This window comes from Zonotrichia albicollis, chromosome 32 (genome assembly GCF_047830755.1).
Source record: "Zonotrichia albicollis isolate bZonAlb1 chromosome 32, bZonAlb1.hap1, whole genome shotgun sequence".
NCBI classification, from domain to species: domain Eukaryota; kingdom Metazoa; phylum Chordata; class Aves; order Passeriformes; family Passerellidae; genus Zonotrichia; species Zonotrichia albicollis.
Window position 1 is genome coordinate 2,871,222 of NC_133850.1, and position 21,969 is coordinate 2,893,190.

Here is a 21,969-nt window from a genome sequence, read left to right on the forward strand (position 1 = left end):
ATTGGTTTCCCTCTACGCTGCCAGTTAGCCTTTTTCCACCTCTCCAGCCATCCCCACAGAGCATTGGCTACCATCCATGAATCAGTGTAGAGGTAGAGCTTTGGCCACTTCTCTCTCTCAGGAATGTCTAGGGCCAGTTGAACAGCTTTGAGTTCAGCAAATTGGCTTGATCCACCTTCTCCTTCGGTAGCTTGTGCAACCTGTCGTGTGGGGCTCCATATGGCTGCTTTCCACTTCCGGTTCATCCCTACGATGCGACAGGAACCGTCAGTGAAAAGAGCGTAGCGTGTTTCCTCTGGGGGCAGTTGGTTATAGGGAGGAGCCTCTTCAGCACGTGTCACTGGTTCCTGTTCCTCTTCATCTGTGACACCAAAATTCTCACCTTCGGGCCAATTTGTAATGACCTCCAAAATCCCAGGGCGATTCGGTTTACCTATACGGGCGCGCTGAGTGATGAGAGCAATCCACTTGCTCCATGTAGCACTGGTGGCATGGTGAGTGGAAGGAACCTTGCCTTTGAACATCCACCCCAGCACCGGTAGTCGGGGTGCCAGGAGGAGTTGTGCTTCAGTGCCTATTACCTCCGAAGCAGCCTGGACTCCTTCATAGGCAGCCAGGATTTCTTTCTCCGTTGGAGTATAGTTGGCTTCAGCCCCTCTGTAGCTTCGACTCCAAAATCCCAGTGGTCGACCCCGAGTCTCCTCAGGCACCTTCTGCCAAAGGCTCCAGGACAAGCCATGGTTCCCGGCTGCAGAGCAGAGCACATTCTTCACCTCTGGTCCTGTCCTGACTGGGCCAAGGGCTACTGCATGAGCAATCTCCTGCTTGATCTGGACAAAGGCCTGTTGCTGCTCAGGGCCCCACTGGAAATTGTTCTTCTTGCGGGTGACCAGGTAGAGAGGGCTCACGATCTGACTGTACTCAGGAATATGCATCCTCCAAAAACCTATTGCACCCAAGAAAGCTTGTGTCTCTTTCTTATTGGTGGGTGGAGACATTGCTGTGATCTTGTTGATGACATCTGTAGGAATCTGACGCCGTCCATCTTGCCACTTCACTCCCAGGAATTGAATCTCACGAGCTGGTCCCTTTACTTTGCTCTTTTTAATGGCGAAACCAGCTCCCAGGAGGATCTGGATAATTTCCTTCCCTTTCTCGAACACTTCCGCAGCTGTGTTCTCCCACACAATGATGTCATCAATATACTGCAGATGTTCTGGAGCCTCACCCTTTTCCAGTGCAGCCTGGATCAGTCCATGGCAGACGGTGGGGCTGTGCTTCCACCCCTGGGGCAATCGGTTCCAGGTGTACTGCACTCCCCTCCATGTGAAGGCAAACTGAGGCCTGCATTCTGCTGCCAGAGGAATGGAGAAAAATGCATTGGCTATGTCTATAGTGGCGTACCACCTTGCTGCCTTGGACTCAAGCTCATACTGGAGCTCTAATATGTCTGGCACAGCAGCACTCAGTGGTGGAGTCACTTCATTCAATGCACGATAGTCCACAGTCAATCTCCATTCTCCTTCAGATTTTCGCACAGGCCAAATGGGGCTGTTGAAGGGTGAGTGGGTCTTGCTGACCACCCCTTGGCTCTCCAGCTCTTGGATCATCTTATGGATGGGGATCACAGCATCTTGAGTGGTCCTATACTGCCGTCGATGCACTATGGAAGTGGCAATCGGCACTCGTTGCTCTTCTCCCGTCAGGCATCCTACTGCAGATGGATTCTCAGACAACCCAGGCAAGGTGTTCAATTGCTGGATGCCCTCTGTCTCTACAGCAGCTATTCCAAATGCCCATCTGAGTCCTTTTGGGTCTTTGAAGTACCCACTTCGAAGGTAGTCTATGCCCAAAATACATGGGGCCTCTGGGCCTGTCACAATAGGATGCTTCTTCCACTCATTTCCAGTCAGACTCACATCAGCTTCCACCAAAGTGAAATCCTGGGATCCCCCTGTCACACCAGCAACAGAAACAGACTCTGTCCCCACATGTCTTGATGGGATTAACGTGCACTGCGCACCAGTATTGACCAAAGCTTTATACTCTTGTGGTTCCGATGTGCCAGGCCAACGAATCCACACAGACCAGAAAACACGATTTTCCCTGGCCTCTACCTGGCTAGAGGCAGGGCTCCTCTAAGCCTGGTTATCATTCTTTCCCTGGGTGTATGTTTTGGATGTTCCTTCGAGGGGATCAGACAGGTCATCATCATCATACCTGGCCGTTCGGCTACGGGCAACTGGAGCTGCTTTCCTCCTGGTGGCTTCCTTCAGTTCACGCACCCGTCGTGCTAAAACAGCGGTAGGTTTCCTATCCCACCTTCTCATGTTTTCCCCACAATCACGCAGGTAAAACCACAGCTCAGCTCGTGGGGTGTATCTTCTCTCACCATCTGGGAAACGTCTGCCTTGGATACCGGAACCTCGGATCTGTACTGCTGAAATTTGGAGAAGGTCTTCTTTAATCTCCTCTCTAAGCTTCTTATGGTTCTCCTCTATCTTATCCTCTAAGTTCTGCAGACGTGTTTCTACCGCTGCGATTCTGGCATGTGTCGGGCCATGTACAGCATCTGCATATGCTCGGAGCTTCCTTGCCATGTCAAGCACAGTCTCACCCCTCTCATCCCTCTTCATGATGGCTAAGGCAGAAGCATATTCTTGTGGCCCGAGTCGTACGAGTTTTCGCCACATCACAGACGTGCATGGTACTAAGTCTGGGTTCCTAGTTGTTACATCATCTGAGAAGATAATCTCTGTCACGGCCATTTCTCTCAGGCGTTGGATCCCTTGCTCTATTGTCTTCCACTGAGTCTGCTGCATATAGAGATCGTCTGCACACAGGTATCCTTCTGCCACACTTCTTAGGACCCGTTCCCAGAGGCTGTGAGAGTTAGCCCCCCTCATCATTCCTTGGTCTATGACAGTATCCTGTGACAGGGATCCCAAATGCCTGGCTTCAGTGCCATCCAAAACTGTAGCCTCGCCTGCAGCATCCCAGAGACGGACCAGCCAACTAATTATGGATTCATCAGACCTTCGAGTGTAATCCTTTCGTAGGCCACGAAGGTCCTTCAGGGAGAAGGACTCAGTATTGGCATCTGATCTTGCACCTGCTGCTTTGACTCCTGACTTTATGTCAGGAGGCACTGAGGTTCCTTCTCCTGCATCATCATCATCATCATCGTCCACTGGTCGATTGGTCTTGGCTGTGCATTTCCCACTTCTAGTGCTGGTAGCAACAGCCATGGGTTTAGATGCTGGCTTCGAGCCTGGAGTGTTAGCTACAGCCTGAGTCACCGGGACAGTTGCTGATTTATCTCCCTGCCCCCCTGCCTCTGTCTGCTGCCCTAGAGTATCTAGCAGTGTGCGATAAGCATATGCCAGGGCCCAGCTCACTGCAATGACCTTCCTCTCCTTAGGCTCATCCTGGTACTTCTCTTTCAGATATTTCCCCACCTCAGCTGGGTTCTGAATTTGTTCATGGGGAAAATCCCAAACTATAGGGTCAGAGAATTCCTTCAGGATTTGGCCCATATCCTCCCATTTCCCACACCAGGGTTTACTCCTGAGTCAGGGGTCTCATCAGCCCGTCTAGAAATCTCAGCCCTCATTCTAGAGAAGCAGCAGGCTGTATAGAGGAAGGTTACCAGATTGAATACCAGGAAGATGGTTTCTTTAACATTGAGGGGAAACTGAACATCCTTCACTAGTGATGCAACTGATTCATAGGAGAAGGAGGAAAGCAGAGGCTGAAAAACCTCATTCCCTCCTGCTCCTCCTGCAACAAACTGGATGCATAACCATAGCCATGAACCATTCATATCTGGAGCAGACCCTAGCATGTTTATAAACTTCTTGCACATTATTGCCACCAAACCCAGCAGGATAGCTATTCTGGTCACAGCCCCTCTGATGTAAAAACTACATATTAGGGGCAATACTAAAGCTATTTCTGGATAAGAAAATAAACCTAGGGACCAGAGAGGTATTAAAATCTCAAAAAACCCTAGGGACCAGAAATGCATGCAAACCTTCACCCCAACAGACATTATGAATCCAAAAAGCATGGCTATTAGCTGATTTAAACGAACACAGAGTAATAGCAGCCAAAATGCAGTCAAAACAGGGTTTTTCCACTCTCTCTCTCACCTCACATTTGGGCGCCAAAGATTTGTACTAGTTTAGGGCAAATTTGTTAAAGAATCTGCAAAGGAGGGCCCCTCCAGAAAGCGAAACCCACACGGCCCCTCCCCCCAACCGGTTCGGGAAAAAATTCCTCGGAGAGAGGTGGAAAGAACCTGTTTATTTGACAGACACAGCACCCCCCAGCACACAAAATGAACAATACCCGATGACACCGCTCTGAGAAAGATGGCAAAATCAGAAAGTCTCTTTCGGGGGTGGTTGCTCTGTTCTCAGTCCCTCCGGCGCTGGGCCAGCTGCTGCAGCCGAACCCTTGGTGTTCCCGGGTCCCAGTCCGGAGCAGGTTCGAGATGGTCACAGGAACAGGAGAGGAGAAACAGTCCAGGAAGCAATGTGGACTGTTTAGCTAGAACTAGCTAATAAGCAGAGGCAGAAAGCAGAGCAGAAGCAAGAGCAGAAAAAGAGAGCAAGCAAAAGCAGCAAGCCCAAAGCTGGAAGTAAAAAAAACAGCTCTGTGTACTGCTTGTCTCTGTGTCCTGATAAGAGAAACCCAAACAAAACTTCCACTCTTCAGAGCCGGTCTTAAAGGCACAGAACAGATGAATGGGGATATACAAGCATCATAACGTCACCCCAGGACACTGCTTCCATCTGTGAACCAGTTTTCCGTATTCTCCACAGGACTATGTTTCAGGTCTGGACAGCTTAAATATGTCACTTTGGTGGTTTCCAGACAGTCACGATGTGCTGGTTCCTCTGTATTTCTGCTGAGGAAAGAGGCTGGATTAACAATATTATTTACCACAATTTACACATTGCCTTGTTCTATCATTGTAGCCTGATATTTCAAAAGTCTTTGTTGGGAAAACCACTGCCCACCTTTCATTTCTAGTATTGCAGATACTGTATGAGACACTAGCATGGTCATTGTCTGGCCCAAGATAAATTTTCGGGCCTTCTGGATGTTTAGTGCCATGGCTGCGACTGCTCACAAACATCCAGGCCAACCTTTTGCACTTGTGTCTAGCTGTTAGGAAAAGTAAGCCACTGATCGGTGATACTGGCCCAGATCCTGTGCCAATATTCCTAGGGCAATCCCCTGCTTCTGATGGGAAAAGAGAAAAAATGGTTTACTCACATCTGGAGTCCCAAGGCTGGAGCTGACATCAGAGCCTTTTTCAGTGACTGATAGTCTTGTGTAGCTCCCTTGTTCCATTGAAGGTTCTTTCATTCAGTGGCTGTCAGCACATATAGGGGTTTAATCAGCAGTCCATAGTTGTAGATCCACAGCCACCACCACCCCAAAAAGGTTTGTAATTCTTTCACTCTTTGTGGCCTTGGCATTTGGCATATTGACTGTTTTTGGGCTCATCTTAGAGTTCTTTGTCCAGTACTAATCTCATATCCTAGATAAATTACCTCCTGCTGCATTACTCGGGCCTTCTTCTTAGATAACCAGTACCAAGAAGTTAAGCAGACTCACCATCCAGGTCAGGCTAGGGTCCTTTTTTTTGGTGGCAATCAGGATATCATCTACATATTGTAACAGCTTCCCTTCTTCTGATGGAGCCTCCCAGGACTCAAGATCTTTTGCTTATTGATTGCTGAATATAGTGGGGCTGTTCTTGAATCCTTGGGGTAATACAGTCCGAGTAAGCCGGGTTTTACACCCACTTTTGGGGTTTTCCCATTCTAATGCAAATATATTTTGGCTGGCTTTATGGAGAGGGAAGCAAAAGAAGGCATCCTTCAGGTCTAAAATAGTAAACCAGGTTAGTTCAGATGTCAATACAATCAACAAGGCATATGGGTTTGCCACCACTGGATAGAGGTCCTCAGTTATTTTATTTACAGCTCATAAGTCCTGCACCACTCAATGCAACCTGTCAGGTTTATGGGCAGGTAATATGGGGGTAATAAAATCAGACTCGCACTCCTTTACAATTCTAGTTGTAAAAATTTTTCTATCACTGGCCAAATTCCTTCCTGGTCTTCCCTTTTCAGGGGGTACTGTTTGATTCTTACTAGCTGCCATCCCTCTTTAAGTTTGACTTTGGTGGGCAGAACATTCTTTGCTCTCTGGGCCACATCAGTGGCCCATACCCTGGGATATACCTGGTCTGTGATTTCTTTGCTGGTTTTGTTTTCTGTAGAAACACTAGCTAGGGATAAGCTCATTATTTGTATATAGTGCTGGTCATTTACCTCTGGAGTAATCTTTCCTTTTTCAAATTTAATTACTGCCTCAAATTGCTCTAATAAATCTCTTCCAAAAAACTCCCTTCAGAGAGTTAGGCATATACAGAAATTTGTGAATGCCCCATTGTTTTTCCAGTTTGTATCTCAGAGGTTCACAAAAGTACACCTTTTCACTTTGACGAGTTGCACCTTTTACCAAGATATAATAATTTACCAGGGGCATCAAATCTTGGTTCAAAACCAGATACATTGCCCCTGTGTTGACCAAAAATTCTACTTTCTTTTGTTTTTTCCCTAGCTTCATTACAATCAGTGGATCCACTAGGGTGGATTCCCCAGGTCCTGGTCAGTCTTCTTCTACAGGGGCCACTATCCTCCTTTTCTGGTTATTCTGTACTATCTCCTTATACTTGGATTTTTCTGCACATTCATTTTTACAGTGGTCAAACCTTTTGCATAACACACATTGGTCCTTGCATAGTCAGGGCAGTCTCCATTTCCTTTCTCCCTCCTCCCTGGTGACCGCCACCACCCTTCCATGTCCCCACTTGTACTTTTCTTCCCTGTTACTAAAAACTCTCCATGCTTCATCCAGCAACACTTACTTATATATTCCTGCTTTCTGTAGGATGCAGCTTTTGCAGCTTGCGCCTAATATCTCCTCTAGACTTGCCCAGAAACAAAGAAACGAGTTATTGTGTTCCTACCTCTGACCCAGGATCCAGCAGTGTGTTATGGCGCATCATGTCCCTCAGGTGATCCAGGAATTCAGATGGTGATTCAGAGGAACCTTGTTTGATTATGTATCATATGGACCAATTTATGGTTTTATGAATGGCCCTTTACATTCCTTTTGAGATTCACCCCTGGTATGCCTGTAATTTTTCTATGTGTGCAGACCTGTTCACAACCCATTTTGGGTCTTGGAAGGGGAAGTATTCTATAATGTCTTCCCCCTTGGTTTTATAATAATCATCAGCCAAATCCCCTGTAGTTTTTAGAATTAATTGCTCTTCTGTTTCAGTAATATATTCTAACAATAACTGTGTCATTCCAATCAGGATTGTGTTGCTTTACTATAAACTGGAAGTGTTTGGATGCACTTAGTGGGTCTTTCTGATCATCTTTAGCAACTTTTTCCATGCCTCTAAATTGGTGATAGAAAAAGGTGCCTTAATCAGCAGTGTCCCTCCCTCAGGCCCTACTGCCTCCCAGAGAGGTGCCTGCACCACCTCTGGAGCTGATTTTTTCTGGTGTGGGAAGACACAGGACTATCTGAGGGAGTGAGGGTTCTGTCTGAGTCTGCATCTGTTCCTGTGATCGTGGAGGAGGCTTAAACAAATCAGTTAGATCCTGTTCTGGTGCCTGATGAATTTTATCTCTTCTAGAGTACTGTTGGCCAATTTCGCATGCTGAGCAACATCGCTTTAATTTACCTTTGAGGTCTTTGTGTTTTTCCTTCTCAAGGGCAAGTACAAGACAATCTTGTGGTGGCACAGTCTCTCTGCCACTGTGGGTGGTTTCAGAGGGTAAAAAACATACCTGCATTTGATGTTTTATCCCATTTTTCCTCTCTCCTTAAGAACAGAATTAACTGCAAAGTAATGTTATAGTCTATAGTTCTGTTAAGGGGCTATTCAGCCTCATTCTCTAATCTATACAACAGCCACCAATGGTTGCAATATTTAATAAGAGTCCTTTTATTTTCTGTCTCTCCTGAGCCAACTATATGTTTCCAGTGCACTAATATGCAGCCTAAAGGGGTTTTTCACTGGACCTCTTTACTCTGGCCTTTCCCCATTCCTTCTGTTCCCTTTGGGGCTTCTTGCCCCTAGTTTCCATAGAACTTCTTTGTACACTTTCTTATAGTCTTATCCCAGTTATTTTCCTAGCTATCCTATTTCTGGCCATCAAAACAGCCTGTCACATACACAGATACACATTCACTAGTTTCAAAGCTTGCTTAATATATTCTTGGTTAGAACTTGGATCCACAGTTTGCCGATGTTTTAAGTAAACAAACTGTTTGCAGTACTGGACGTACCATACAAAACATTTTAAGCACTTTGTCCATCACTGACCATGCCCCTTGCAGGGTCACAGAACTGCAGATCAGAACTCCCTCTTGCTTTGCAGTGATGCTGCATCTCAAACACACACACCCACACACACACACTCACACACACCCACCCACACACACAAAAAAAAAACCAACATGGAATGTTTTAAGTACTTAACATAAAATACCCAGGCATTTACAAATTTAACATCCAATTATTATTCCACTTAATACCCCTCCAGCAGCTGTAAGTATAATCCAAGTAATCATTTAAAAGGGTCTGCTTACCCTTTTCTTGCTTCAGTCATTAGCAGGTCCATCCTGGCTCCTGATGCTGGGATGCAGCAGTAACCCTGGATTTGCTTGATCTGCACTCAAGATTGCTAGCTCTATCAGTCAGCAAATCCCAGGGCACCCTCCTCCGAAAATTCATGGCACCCTCCTCCTAAACAGGGACTATGCCGTACACCAGATGTCTCTGAGTGTTTTACCAGCAGCCCCTGGCCAGGCACCAGCATCCCCTACAACTTACTGGCCCCGCCTTTGTCAAACATGCTCTTTGCAACCACAGAAGGTTCTTCCCTGCTCCTGCAGTGAGCAGCTGGGGAAGGAGTTACTCCAAGAAAAGGGCTCGGGGTGTGCCTAGGACATCATCCTCCAGTCAGACGAGCAGAGAGACTCCTGACTGGCTCACCAACTGACATGTAGAAATAAAGACTCCACAACCAGCAGATTAGTGAAGTAGAAGTTTGTTTGTTCAGCGCTGGACACACAGGGAATCACTTCATCAAAGCTGTGTGTGTCCAGCAGAGCAGATGCTCTGTATCAAATACTCTTAAGCTCATACATATTTGTCATCGCCTGTACATATCCATAACCTATCCCCGCCTACTCTCACTTCGTATGTTAATCAGTTTTTATTGTTCTGCGCCTCCACACTCTTAGCACTGTGTCCTGGATTGCCAAGCAAATTGTATTCTATTTGCCATCTGTATGGCACTTGTCTTCTGTTAAGTGGGCAGTTTTCCTTATCTCTTCCACAACCAGGGAGACATCTGCTGATGATAGGCTATTGATAGTCATTGCATGACTGATAAGAACTACAGCATCCCATTGTGAGATGCTCTGCCCGGAGGGAGGAGCCAAGCATTCCTAGTTGGATATAATCTGGAGTTTCTGGAACACCAGCACAGCTTTCTCCACTGGATCTTCAGAGGAAGACTACACCCTTCTACAGGATCCCTGCTCCAACAGAACCACACCTGACACTCCAGGGGGACTGCAGCCACAATTCCAATGGGACTGCTGCCAACACCTTGACCAACAGGGTGTCAGGTTGTGTTCTGACTCTATCAGTATCGTTTTGGTCTGCTGCATTGTTTATCTTTTTATTTTCTTCCCTAATAAAGAACTGTTATTCCTGCTCCCATATTTTTGCCTGACAGCCCCTTAATTTCAAATTTATAACAATTTGGTGGGAGGGGGTTTACATTTTTCCATTTCAGGGGAGGCTCCTTCCTCCTTAGCAGACACCTGTCTTTCCAAACTAAGACACATTGCTTTTTGGGGGTCTTCTGGGCAGTGGTCATGGGATGAAGTAAGCAGTCTTCCTAGTATGCCCTTTGAATGAACCTGGTCTTTGTGCAGACTCTCTTCACATTTGGCCATTCTCCAAGGCTTCTGGCCATGGTCTGAAACACAGATCCAGTTTCTACCATTTTTTTGAGCACTTGTTTAGTCTTAAACAATAAACTATATTCCCTTAGGGTATAGAGGATCCCCTTAAAGTATAGGAAAGAGGACCATCTGCTCTTGATTATACAGCAGTATAGGAAAAGGACCACCTTTTTTTGATTACACTGTAAACTACAGTTTGTTTAACCCTTGATTACACAGCTGACTATAATCTGTTTAAGCCAAAGGGCCAAAGTGACACCGTGCAGCCCCATGCAACTGAGGGTCCATTGTGACACAGCATGGCCTCATGGAACCAAAGAATCCAAAGGAATAAAACATTTCTTGCAGAGCTCTGTCTTGGGGAAAGGGAATGTCCTTGGTGGCAGCTTGGGCTTGGCACATACTTGAGGGTGTCTTTCCTCATTTTTCAATGAGTAAACTCAGGAATTTTTGATTGCTTCAAAAAAACCAATCCCTTATTTGCCTGAGTGTAGCCAGTTCTCCAAGCAAAACAGGTCCCAGGCGAGTGAGGAGAGACAGGATGGGGTTGGGAATGTTGAGCAAGGTTGTCCACACTGGGTCAGGCCTCAATGCACAGCTCCTCTGACCAGGCCTGACCGCCTGAGGAAAGTTCCTGGGTCAATAGCCGTCACTGAATGCTGCAATCAACTCTTCTCTAAAGAGAAACTTAATAAAAAACAATCTTTAAAATAGGAACTCATATTTTTTAGAAGCACTTTGAAGTATTTCTCCATTTCTGCAGTAGGAAAACCTTCCTAATGAATGGCACCAGATCAGAGGGAAATCAAGGCAGAGCCATGCTTTGTCAGGACTGCCTTGATCCTAATGAACCCTGTGGTGCATTTAGTGCTGAGCCCTGGAATCTCAGAGCCTAAGAGGAGATTGCACAAACCTTTGGAGTCAGTCAGAAAAAAATCCCAAAGTGTCTCAAGGCATTAATGGGTCCCACTGAGGTCCATCCCCAACACAGGCTCCTCATGGACTCCTTGGAGGAGAGAATTGGAGACCAGGATTGCACAAAAACCTCTCACAGACTCAGTGTGGAAAAGAAAGTCCAAAGCACCTTAAACACCTTGCATATCTCAAAGTATTAATGAGCCCCACTTAGTGTCAATACAAAGCTCTCAAGGGACTAATTAACGCAAATAACTGGGGTCATGATTGCACAAACTTCTCACTGAGTCTGTATTGATGCCTTAAGAGGCTACCTGGAACAGAGGCGAGACAGTGTTAGATTGTTTTGTCTACACTGTGAAGAGAACTTGCTAACACTGTATGTGAAGTTCAGAGTTATATACTAATGCAGTACTGAATCTGGAAAGTATGAAAGCTGAAACTTAAGGTACCAGTATCAAAAGGAAAACACCAAGTACTTTGAAAAAATGGAAGTACCTCGAAGCATTAATAAGCCCACTGAGTGTTGTTACTGACAAAGAATCCTAAGGGACTCATTACATCAGATAATTGGAGGCCATGATTGTACAAACCTCTCAGAAATCCAATGCAAAAGCACAACCCAAAGTCCTTTGAAGAACGTGCACTCCCTGGAAGCCCCCACAGGGCCATTCCTGAGCAAGGCTCCCCAGGGACTCCTTCCAGCACATCCTTGAGGCCACTGGGATGTGGGCTAGGGGGGATGCAGAGGGCAGGACAAGGGGCTGACAGTGCCCAGCCTGGCTGGGGCTGTGCCAGGAGGCCCCAGTGCCTCGGGACAAGGTGTCTCCTCACAGCCCTTGGTGGCACAGACCCTGCTGTGCCTCAGGGCAGCAAGACTTGGCTTCTCTTTGTCCCCACCTGTCATCACTGCCTCCAGTTCTCTGCTCTGCCTGGGGACATTTTCTCAGTTGTGTCCCTCAGTGGGATCCATTAAAGGTACCAGGAACTTTGGAGTTTGGTTCCGACTGTGGATTCTTTAGAGGTTTCTTCAGCACCCTCTCAGGGACTGATGTTCAGGGCCTCAGCACAAAGCCCCAGAGGCTCATTAAAGTCCTGGTGCTGTGTCTGTGCTGCTGAGCTGGGCTGGGCCGCACCAGCAGGGCACAGACAGAGCTCACAGGGGCTCAGCACTGGCAAGGGCCGTGGGATGTCCCAGAGGGGGCTGTGCCACAGTGGCACCTCTGCGGCTGTGTCAGAGAGGCACAGAGCAGCTGTGATGTCAGAAAGGGGCTGTGTGACAGCACAGGGTGGGTTGGGTGAGGTCACAGATGGGGCTATGACATCACAGAGTCTGTAATATGAGGTCATCAAGCACCTACAGCATCATAGAGGGCACTATGTGACTTCACTGGGCAGGCTGTGATGGCTCAATTGTATGACATCATAGAGCAGGTTATGATGTCACATGGTGATATGACTTCATAGAGTGGGCTGCAAGGTGACAGAGGAGACATCCTAGAGTGGGCTGTGACATCACAGGGCAGGTTGTGTGACCTCACAGTGTCGACTGTAACATGTCTTGGGTTGCAATGCCAGATGTGACCAAAAGTATGTTATCTATCACTGGGAGGTAGTGTCACGATCCATCCTTATGAACCAGTTTCATGATGGTTCGTGGATTGATCTCAGGGTGCAAAAGAACCGACACAGTACAAGGGGTTGGCAGTGATAATCAAAACAAATGCACCTTTACTGAATGACTACAGCAAAATGCCATAGAGGGATTAAGGGAGAGAAAAGATAGAGAGAGAGGAAAGAGAGAGAGAGGTGGGGGGGGGGGGATATAGCTACCAAATGTAGAGACAAAGTCCTTTGGTCCAGTCCAGTTGAGGATCTGCCTGTTACGTTGGGGAGATCTCAAAATCTCTAGCTAACTCAGAGGTTTTTATTATGATAATTCTATTGAAAATTGGGGGGGGGGGGGTGGACACAATAAGGAATAGATGTAACAGGTAGTCTATGTTCTCAGCAGTAAATGAGAGCCATTGTCTTCTTGGTCCAGTGCTCACACCTGCTGCAGGTAAACATCTCTCTTTGGTCAGCTTGCCTCCCCCACACACCTTCCCCAGCCTGGGGGTTTCAGTCCCAGTCCTTGGAAGGAGCAGAGGGGCCTGTTAGGAGTTTCATATCTCAGTCCTTGGTGGAGAGGCTTCTGACATCTCCGTCTGTCTGTCATGGTGGTTGTAAAACAGGTGAGGGTCCTCTGTGGGAGACCACCCAAACTCAGGAGAATTCCAGCCAGTCCGAGAGGTGGGACAGCTTCCAAGGCTATTGTTGCAAAAAGGGCACAGAGCCCCCTTCTTTGGGCTCAGTGTAGCATACAGCAAATACCTGTGAAGACAGTAACTTAGCACTGTGCTCTCCAGGTCTCAGGGCCTTTGGCATGTGACTTTCTCCTTCAGAGCCAGAGATTCCAGACAGGGGTGGTCTTCTCTTCAGTGGTCCCCAAATGACAATCATGAGGCAGATGAGGGAAAATTCGGACAGACTCTCACAGGTAAGGGGTGTTCTTTATCTTTTCCATGTCTCATCCCTCATAACTCTGAGGGCATATCTTCTGTTAATGGCCAGGATGTTAAAACCAGATGGGGCAGTTTTCTTTACCTCTTCCACGACCAATCCTCCTTCTGGGGAGATACCTTCTGTTAATGGGCCATTGAGCCTCACCACATGACTGATAAAATTGAATCATCGTATTGTGAGATGCTCCACCCATGGGTAGGGCCAAGCATTCCTAACTGGATAGATATAATGTTAGATGTGGAAAACCACAGCCAGCCTTTTCCCACTGGATCTTCAGAGGAAGGCCAGGAAGACCAGACTACACCACCACTAGACTTTCAGAGGAAAACTACACCCTTCTGCAGGATCACTGCCTCAACAGAACAACATCTGCCCCTCCAGGAGGATTGCAGCCACCATTTAATTGGAGTGTGACCAACACCCTGGCCAACAGGGTCTCAGGTCATATTCTGACGCTGTCAGTGGGTTTTTTTGTATTACTACATTTGCATTTCAAATTTCCTGTTCTTTCTATTCCCATATCTTTGCCTGAGAGCTTCTTAATTTCAAAATTATAATAATTCGGAGGGAAGTGGTTTACATTTTCCATTTCAGGGAGGCTCCTACCTTCCTTACATCTATCTTTTCAAACCAAGACAGATTCTGGTGCCCAATATGGGGCCTGAGGGCACAGATAGAAAAAATGTTGAGTAACCTAATTTTTTGTGTGTTGGATATAGATATCTTGTTAGGTGGCACCATGTGGCCCAGCTTACTCTGTTTTGGGTGGCATGTGGTCATGGCTATATTTCTCCCATTTGCAGGCCCTTATCTAAACATGAATCCTATAACTAAGGCTACTGTGGCTTTATGGGTTAATAAGGTGAAGAATTAATGGATTTTTATCTTCCTCTCGAAGGAGGGCACATGGATTCAGAGCTATCCTACACTAACTGTATGGCTATGGGGTTACTTTAATAATGATACTTACTGTGAAGAAATGACACCAGGGGAAATTTTCTCCCAACCCTTCACCCAGCTCTTTGGGTCTGCCCCACCAGTTTTCAAAGAATTCAAATCTTCTCTAAATGCTAATGATATCATACAGGGGCAGGTGTTGCCTTTTCTATTAAGCATTCAGAGATAAGGGAAGATTGACTTGGATAAGCACCCTGATGCCCCAGAGCCTTACCTTGCCCCACAGCCCACCCCAGAAATTAATCACCTGGATTGGGTGGGGTTTCTGGTAAAGGAGATGGGCCAGATGCTGAAGGAGCACATTTCTCCAGCTGGTGAGAAACCCTCCCCCTGCCTCAAAGAGGGAGAGCCTGATAGTGCAGCCACTGAAGCCACAGATTTACAACCATCCAGGTTCCAGCTGTACCACAAGGGCAGCCCCAGACAACAGCAGTCACCCCTGTGGAAATGAGGAAGTCTAACATGAAATCAGAGCACCCAGATAATGGTAAGTATAAGAAAGGAGAGCCCCCACAACCTGCAGGGGAGCAGGTTGAGATCATCTCCTATCGGAATATGAATCCTAATACTACCAGTTAGATGGTGCCTGGGCCAGTCTGACCTTCGCTGCTGGGCCAAAGGCGGCACTGTGGTGTAAATCACCCCAGAGATACCTTGGCTGCTGGAGATTGCAGCAGGGCACTGAACAAGTCCAGGCTTGTCAGGAACTCCGTTTACCTCAGGAGAGAGAGCTTCTGGCGATGGTGAAGAGAGAAAGGAGAGGATTCTGCTGGAGGGTTATATCCAGATGTTTATTCCATGGTTACAGAGGTCTGAACCGGGGCAACTGCTCCAACAGAATGCCACCGCATGGTCTCATTAACCTTTTAAGCTCAGGGACAGGGGAAGGGGAGGGGACAGGTGAGCTACCAACCAGGTGAAAGGGGCAGGGTCTCAAGGGACTAGGGACACCTATACGGTCCAATGTCCCTCAGGCCTGAGGAGCATCTTTTGAAAGTGACCAACCACACGACGCCTTGCTGGGATATTAAGCCTGATTGACAGGGCACACTCAGCAAGGGGCGAGGGGGAAGGGAGAAGGGAATATTGGCACACCTGAGGAAGCGACCCGGAAGCTAAAAACACACCACAACAATCTCCGAGTCCCTGACATATGAAAGTCTCCATAATCTGCACAAAGACATTGTACAATGGGAACGTGAGGCTTACACAACCTGGTTACTGGTCTGGGACCTTATGGGTACAGGTGTGCAACTGGATGGTGGTAAGGCAAAGAATTTGGGACCCTTGACACAGGACTCAGCTGTGAATCAGGTTTTTCGTAAGCCAGGGTCCCTTTCCCTCAGGGAGCAGCTTTTAATGAGTGTCAGAGAGAGGTTTGTCCACAGACAGAAAATGCAGGAGCACCATGATAAAATGTGCTGGAAGACCTTTGAGGAAGGGATCCAAGAGCTGAGAGAATTGGCAGTATTGGAGGTACTCTTTGGGAGGGATGGACAGCATGACAATGACCCCAACAAGGTCAGGTGCACAGGGCAAATGCTGTGGAGTCTGGCAAATCTAGGGCCATCCCAATACATCACCTTCACTGCAACAATTAATGCAGATACCAACCGAGAGACAGTGGGATCTGTTGCCAACAAGCTTAGAAATTGTGAGAGTGTGATCAATGACTCAATGCAGGCTCATGTCTCTGCTGTGGTTAAGAGTCTCCAAGAGGACATAAAGGAGATGAGGGAGGAGGTGAGGAAGAACAGTTCCCACATTGCACCAGTGCGAGTCACAGGCCCCAGAGTCAGAGCCCAACGTTCCTCAGAGAGAGAGGGTACAGCCCATGGGCTGAGCTGTGGTTTTTTCTGCATGACCATGGGGAAGACATGGGAATGGTGGGATGGAAAACCCACTTCTGTCCTGGAAGCATGGGTGCACCAGCTCAAGGAGGTAAACATTAAGCAAGTGATGTTCCACTGAAGTGAAAGCCTTCATTGACCAAGCTGCCAGGTATGATCTGTCACATCTCCTTGAAGGAACCTCCAGTATGTATGCCCAGGAAAGAAGTAAAAACCAGGCCTAGAGGGGCCCTGCCTCTAGCCAATAAGAGGCACAGGAAAACTGGGTCTTTTGGATAGTGTGGATTGATAACCTGGCACATCAGAGCCACAGAAATATGGCTTTGAAGTGTTAGTTGATACTGATGCACAGTGTACCCTGACACTATTGGGACATGTGGGGGCAGAACCTGTTTCCGTTGCCGGGGTGATGGAGGATCACACCAATTGACTCTGATGGAAGTTGAGGTGAGCCTGACTGGGAAGGAGTGGCAGAAATTCCTACTGCGAGTGGCCCAGAGGCCCTGTGTATTCTGGGCATAGACTTTCTTCGGAATGGCTTTACAAAGACCCAAAGGGACTGAGGCGGGCTTTTGGAATAACTGGTGTAGAGACAGAGAACATGAAGCAGTTGAACACCTTGCCTGGACTATGAAAAGACCCATCTGCAATAGGACTCCTGAAGGTGGAAGAGCAACAAGGGCCGACTGCCACCTTGACGGTGCACCGCTGGTAGTATCAAATGAATCCAGATGCTGTGATCCCCATCCACAGAAAGATCTGTGAGCTTGAGAGCCAAGGGGTGGTCAGTAAGGCCCACTCATCCTTCAACAGCCCCATCTGGCCTGTGTGCAATTCTGACAGAGAATGGAGATTGACTGTGGACTCTCCTGCCTTGAATGAAGCGACTCCACAACTGAGTGCTGCTGGGCCGGACATGCTGGAATTCCACTATGAGCTGGAGTCCAAGGCAGCAGAGTGGTACGCCACTGTTGGCACTGTTAATGCATTTTTCTCCATTCCTCTGGCAGCAGAATGCAGGCCTCAGTTTGCTTTCACCTGGAGTGGCGTGCAGTGCACCTGGAAATGCCTGCTGCAGGGGTGGAAACACAGCCCTACCATCTGCCATGGACTGATCCAGGCTGCACTGGAAAAGGGTGAAGCTCTAGAACACCTGCAGTACATGGATGGCATCATTGTGTGGCGGAACACAGCAATGGAAGTACTTCAGAAAGGAGAAAAAATCATCCAGAATCTACTGGAGGCCAGCTTTGCCATCAAGAAGAGCAAAGTCAAGGGACCTGCCTGAGAGATCCAGTTCCTGGGAGTGAAGTGGCAAGATGGACGGCATCAGATTCCCACTCAGATCATCAGTGAGATCACCATGATGTCTCCACCAACCAGCAAGAGGGAAACACTCACTTTCCTAGGCACCATAGGCTTTTGGAGAATGCACATTCCTGAGTACAGTCAGATCGTGAGCCCTCTCTACCTGGTCACTCGCAAGAAGAACACTTTCCACTGGGGCCCAAAGGAGCAAGAAGCTTTTACCAAGATTAAGCAGGGGATTGCTCATGTGGTAGCCCTTAGCCCATTTAGGACTGGACCAGATGTAAGGAATGCTCTTTGCTCTGCAGCTGGGTACAATGGCTTGTCCTGGTGCCTTTGGCAGAAGGCGCCTGGGGAGACTCGGGGTCGACCACTGGGATTCTGGAGCTGAAGTTACAGAGGGTCCACAGCCATCTACACTCCCACAGAGAAGGAAATCTTGGCTGCCTATGAAGGAGTCCAGGCTGCCTCAGAGGTGACTGGCCCAGAAGCACAACTCCTCCTGGCACCCCAACTACCGGTGCTGGGGTGGATGTTTAAAGGAAAGGTTCCCACCACCCACCCCGCCACTGACGCTATATGGAGGAAATGGATTGCTCTTATCACACAGCGTGCCCATATAGGAAACCTGAATCACCCTGGGATTTTGGGGATAATTACAAACTGGCTGGAAGGTGAAAACTTTGGTCTTGCTGATGAAGAGGAGCAGGAACAAGTTACAAGGGCTGAAGAAGCTCCACCATACAACCAACCACCACCAGAGGAAACACAATACACTCTTTTCACTGACGGTTCCTCTCACATCATAGGGATGAATTGGATTTGGAAAGCAGCCGTATGGAGCCCCACATGACAAGTTGCACAAGCTACCGAAGGAGAAGGTGGATCAAGTCAGCTTGCTGAACTCAAGGCCGTTCAGTTGCCCCTGGACATTGCTGAGAGAGAGAAGTGGCCAAAGCTCTACCTCTACGCTGATTCATGGATGGTAGCCAATGCTCTGTGGGGATGGCTGGAGAGGTGGAAAAAGGCTAACTGGCAGCGTAGAGGGAAACCAATTTGGGCTGCTGATGAGTGGAAAGACACTGCTACCAGGGTAGGGAGGCTACCTGTGAAAGTCCGCCATGTAGATGCCCACATACCCAAGAGTAGAGCTAATGAGGAACACTGAAACAATGAGCAGGCAGACCAGGCTGCAAAGATAGAGGTATCCAAGATAGACTTAAATTGGGAACACAAGGGAGAGTTATTCCTAGCTGGATGGGCCCATGATGCCTCAGGCCATCAGGGCAGAGATGCCATCTGTAAGTGGGCATGAGACCAAGGAGTGGATTTAACCATGGACAGTATTTCTCAGGTTATCCACGACTGCGAGATGTGTGCTGCCATCAAGCAGGCCAAGCCCCTATGGTGTTGGGAAGGATGAAAGTTTGGCAAGAAAGTCTCACAGATATGTATGCTTAGCAGAAAGATTTTTAAATGTAGAGTCTGATGAAGGAATGGAGATGGAAGCAAGTTTTGATGTAGAAGAAAAGAATTGCTGAGCCAGTCTTACTGGATAACTAAGATGGCAAAGGGTATGTTAGTGAGAAGGGGGTTTTTATGACTTAGAGAAAAGGATAAACCCACCTCAAACAAGCAGATGTTTTTACCAAGCAGAAAGATAGCACAGGCAAACAAGCCTGCTGATGTTGCAAGTAGAAAAAAGGTCTCCAGATTTTCCACTGCAAGAAAACTGAAAAACAACTTCTAGCTTAAACTGTAATGTACTAACTTTTAGTGATTGGAGAATACTAACACAAATATGGTAATTATAGCAATGATAAGCTATAGATAATAGTTAAGGTATAGGTTGGTTCTACTGTAGTAAGATGCTCAGCAAAGTATATAATGCAATGTAACCAAAACCAAAGGGTGTCCAGGCCTGCCTGCAGCTGGAGCTGACAGCAGTAGGCATGGGCTATGTTGCCCACGACCCTGGACTGCTGTAACATCTTAGATATAAAAAACTGCATTTTGAAGAGCCGCCTGGAGTCCCACATCCCTCATTTCAGCTCTTAGACCTGAGGACCCTGATTGGAATTTTGACCTGCTTGAGGAGGATGCACACCAAGCCCTTGAGCAGAGTTCTGGCCTGCCAAGTGATTGTTTGCAGGGGTATTTGCCGCCATGGTACACTGTTTTTAACAGGGCCTGGTTAAGGGGGCGATAGGCCTGTGTGCTTGCACTTGCTTTGCGACAACAGCCCAGGAATTTTCCCACCTCTTGGCCCAATGAACTTGCTGGAGCAACTTTGGTGGTCCTCCCCATGGAAAATCTTTTGTCTGTTTCACTACCACCATGACGAACAGAGACTGAAGCCCCTCTGCCAAGGACTGAGACCCCTATAATTCTGACACAGTGTGCTGACCACATAGAAGTGAGCAAAAACGTAGTGGCCAAGGGCCTTGTTGGACACAGACAGGTACTGTGGGGACAGGGACATGGGGCTGGAGGTGGCCCTGTGGTACCTCAGTGTCCCCACATCCCCTCCATCGCCCTGAGAATGTCCATGTCCCCAAACCACCACTGTGTCCGCAACCCATCCCAGTGTCCCCATGGCACCTTCCTGAGGGAATATGCAGGGTGGTCCAGGAGGTCCTGATGTCCCCAGCCTCTCCTGTTGTCCTCAGCCCTGCCTGGTGTCCCCGTGCCACCTTCTAAAGGGGGTAGACCACATGCACCAGGAGGTCCCCTTGTCCTCAAGCCCCACAATGCCCCCAACTTCCCCGATGTCCCCAACCCCTCCCAGTATCCCCATGCCACCTTCTTGAGGACAAAGGCCAGGTGCTTCAGGAGGTTCCTGTAGATGGCCTGGGTGTAGATGGTGTAGATGGCCTGGGTGTCATTGCTGCCTTCTTTGTAGCCCAACAGGTGCTTGAAGGCCAGCACCAGCTGGTTGCTGAGCCTGAAGAGGATCAGCTGGGGGACAAAGGCCACCACCTCTGTCACCACATGTCCTGTCATGGTGACAAAGGTGAGTTTTGTCGCAAAACAGTGACACCCCATGCTTGGGAACAAAGTCCTCCATGGTCAAGCCCTGTCCCACCCTGGCAACACCATCATATTTCACCCCAAAGCAGTGTCACCCTATGGTTTGGGACAAAGGCCACCACTCCCATCAGCTCCTTTCTCACCATGGTGATGCTGCCATGCTTTGTCCCAGGACACCCCAGCATCCCTTTCAAAGCGTCCCCATGTCCCCGTGCTCCCTCCCTGGTATCCCAGTCCCTCGTGCTACTGTCCCCAATGTCCCCACCTGCCATCCCCACTGTCCCAGCTCGCTGTCTACTGGGACCAAAGCTGCCTCGGATGTGCTGTACCTGGGGCCGCAGCTCAGCAGCCGCTTGGTCTCTGGGGACACTCGCCGGTGTCACCTCAGTCTGGTGTCCCCCCTGCTCAGTGTCACCCCCTGGTCCATGTCCCCGCTGTTCGGTGTCATCCCGTGTCCTGGGATCACCCCTGTCCCGGTGTCACTCCCCGGTCTGTGTCCCCCTCGGTCCGGTGCCACTCCTCTCTTCCGGTGTCCCCACCGCCAAGTCCACAGTGTCCCCTGCCTCCGTTAAACCCCCGGTCAGGACTCCCTGTCCCCGGTGTCCCCCTCGTCCCCGTGTCCCCCCACCCTGTTCTGGTGTCTCCTCCGCTCGCCGTCCCCTCTGCCCACAGGGCAGGTGCACAGCGTCGCCTGGAGTTAATTCCCCCAGCCCGGGCCTCGGTGTCCCCCCACCCGAGTGTCGCTGCTGTTCCCGGCCGCTCCTCGCCCCAGTATCACCCCGCTCCCGCCCGCTTCCCGGTATTACCATTGCCCGTGTCCCTCTTGACCGGTTCCCATCCCGGTCCCGTACCCGGTCCCTTTCCCGTATTTCCAGTCCCATTCCCGGTTCCGGACTCCCGGTCCGTGTTCCCATTCCCAGTCGCAATCCCGGTCCCGGCTCGTGTCCGTATTGCCAATGCCAGTCCCGTATTTCCTGCCCCATTCCCAGTCCCGGTCTCCATTCCCGCTCCTTGTCCCCTCTCACCAGACGCCGCCGCCATCGCTCCGGCCCTCACGTGACCGAGGGAACCCCGCGCTGCTCCCGCCCACCAACCCCAGTGCGCGATCTCTCCTGTATTTGCGTAACCACGCCCTTCGGTTTGGCCCCGCCCACCGCCGGCTGCAGCCGCCTCCGGGCGCTGTTTGCTCCCAGTTCCCTCCCACTGCTCCCAGTAAGAGCGGGACTGGCAGGGAAAGCGCTCCCAATTCCTTCCCGCTGATCTC

At 48.8% G+C, this 21,969-nt stretch overlaps 2 protein-coding genes across 15 annotated transcripts in view; both read right to left on the bottom strand.

Moving 5' to 3' along the window:
• The window catches only part of LOC106630119 (uncharacterized), a 148,927-nt gene that overhangs the window by 52,015 nt on the left and 74,943 nt on the right, over window positions 1-21,969 (bottom strand). The gene's annotated exons all lie outside the window — the stretch shown is intronic.
• LOC141726125 (uncharacterized) lies at window positions 1,489-21,824 on the bottom strand. 14 transcript variants are annotated; one of them, XM_074530450.1, is made up of 4 exons: window positions 21,731-21,824; window positions 20,478-20,633; window positions 5,284-13,664; window positions 1,489-4,909 (listed from the first exon to the last, which is right to left on the bottom strand). In XM_074530450.1, the coding sequence occupies exon 4, from the start codon at window positions 3,534-3,536 to the stop codon at window positions 2,139-2,141; it is 1,398 nt and encodes a 465-aa protein (XP_074386551.1). In that variant the 5' UTR covers window positions 3,537-4,909; window positions 5,284-13,664; window positions 20,478-20,633; window positions 21,731-21,824; the 3' UTR covers window positions 1,489-2,138. The 14 variants fall into 14 exon arrangements, with proteins under 14 accessions (XP_074386551.1, XP_074386555.1, XP_074386561.1 ...); XM_074530454.1 differs by having other exon boundaries at window positions 20,478-20,671; XM_074530460.1 differs by lacking the exon at window positions 20,478-20,633 and having other exon boundaries at window positions 5,284-5,383.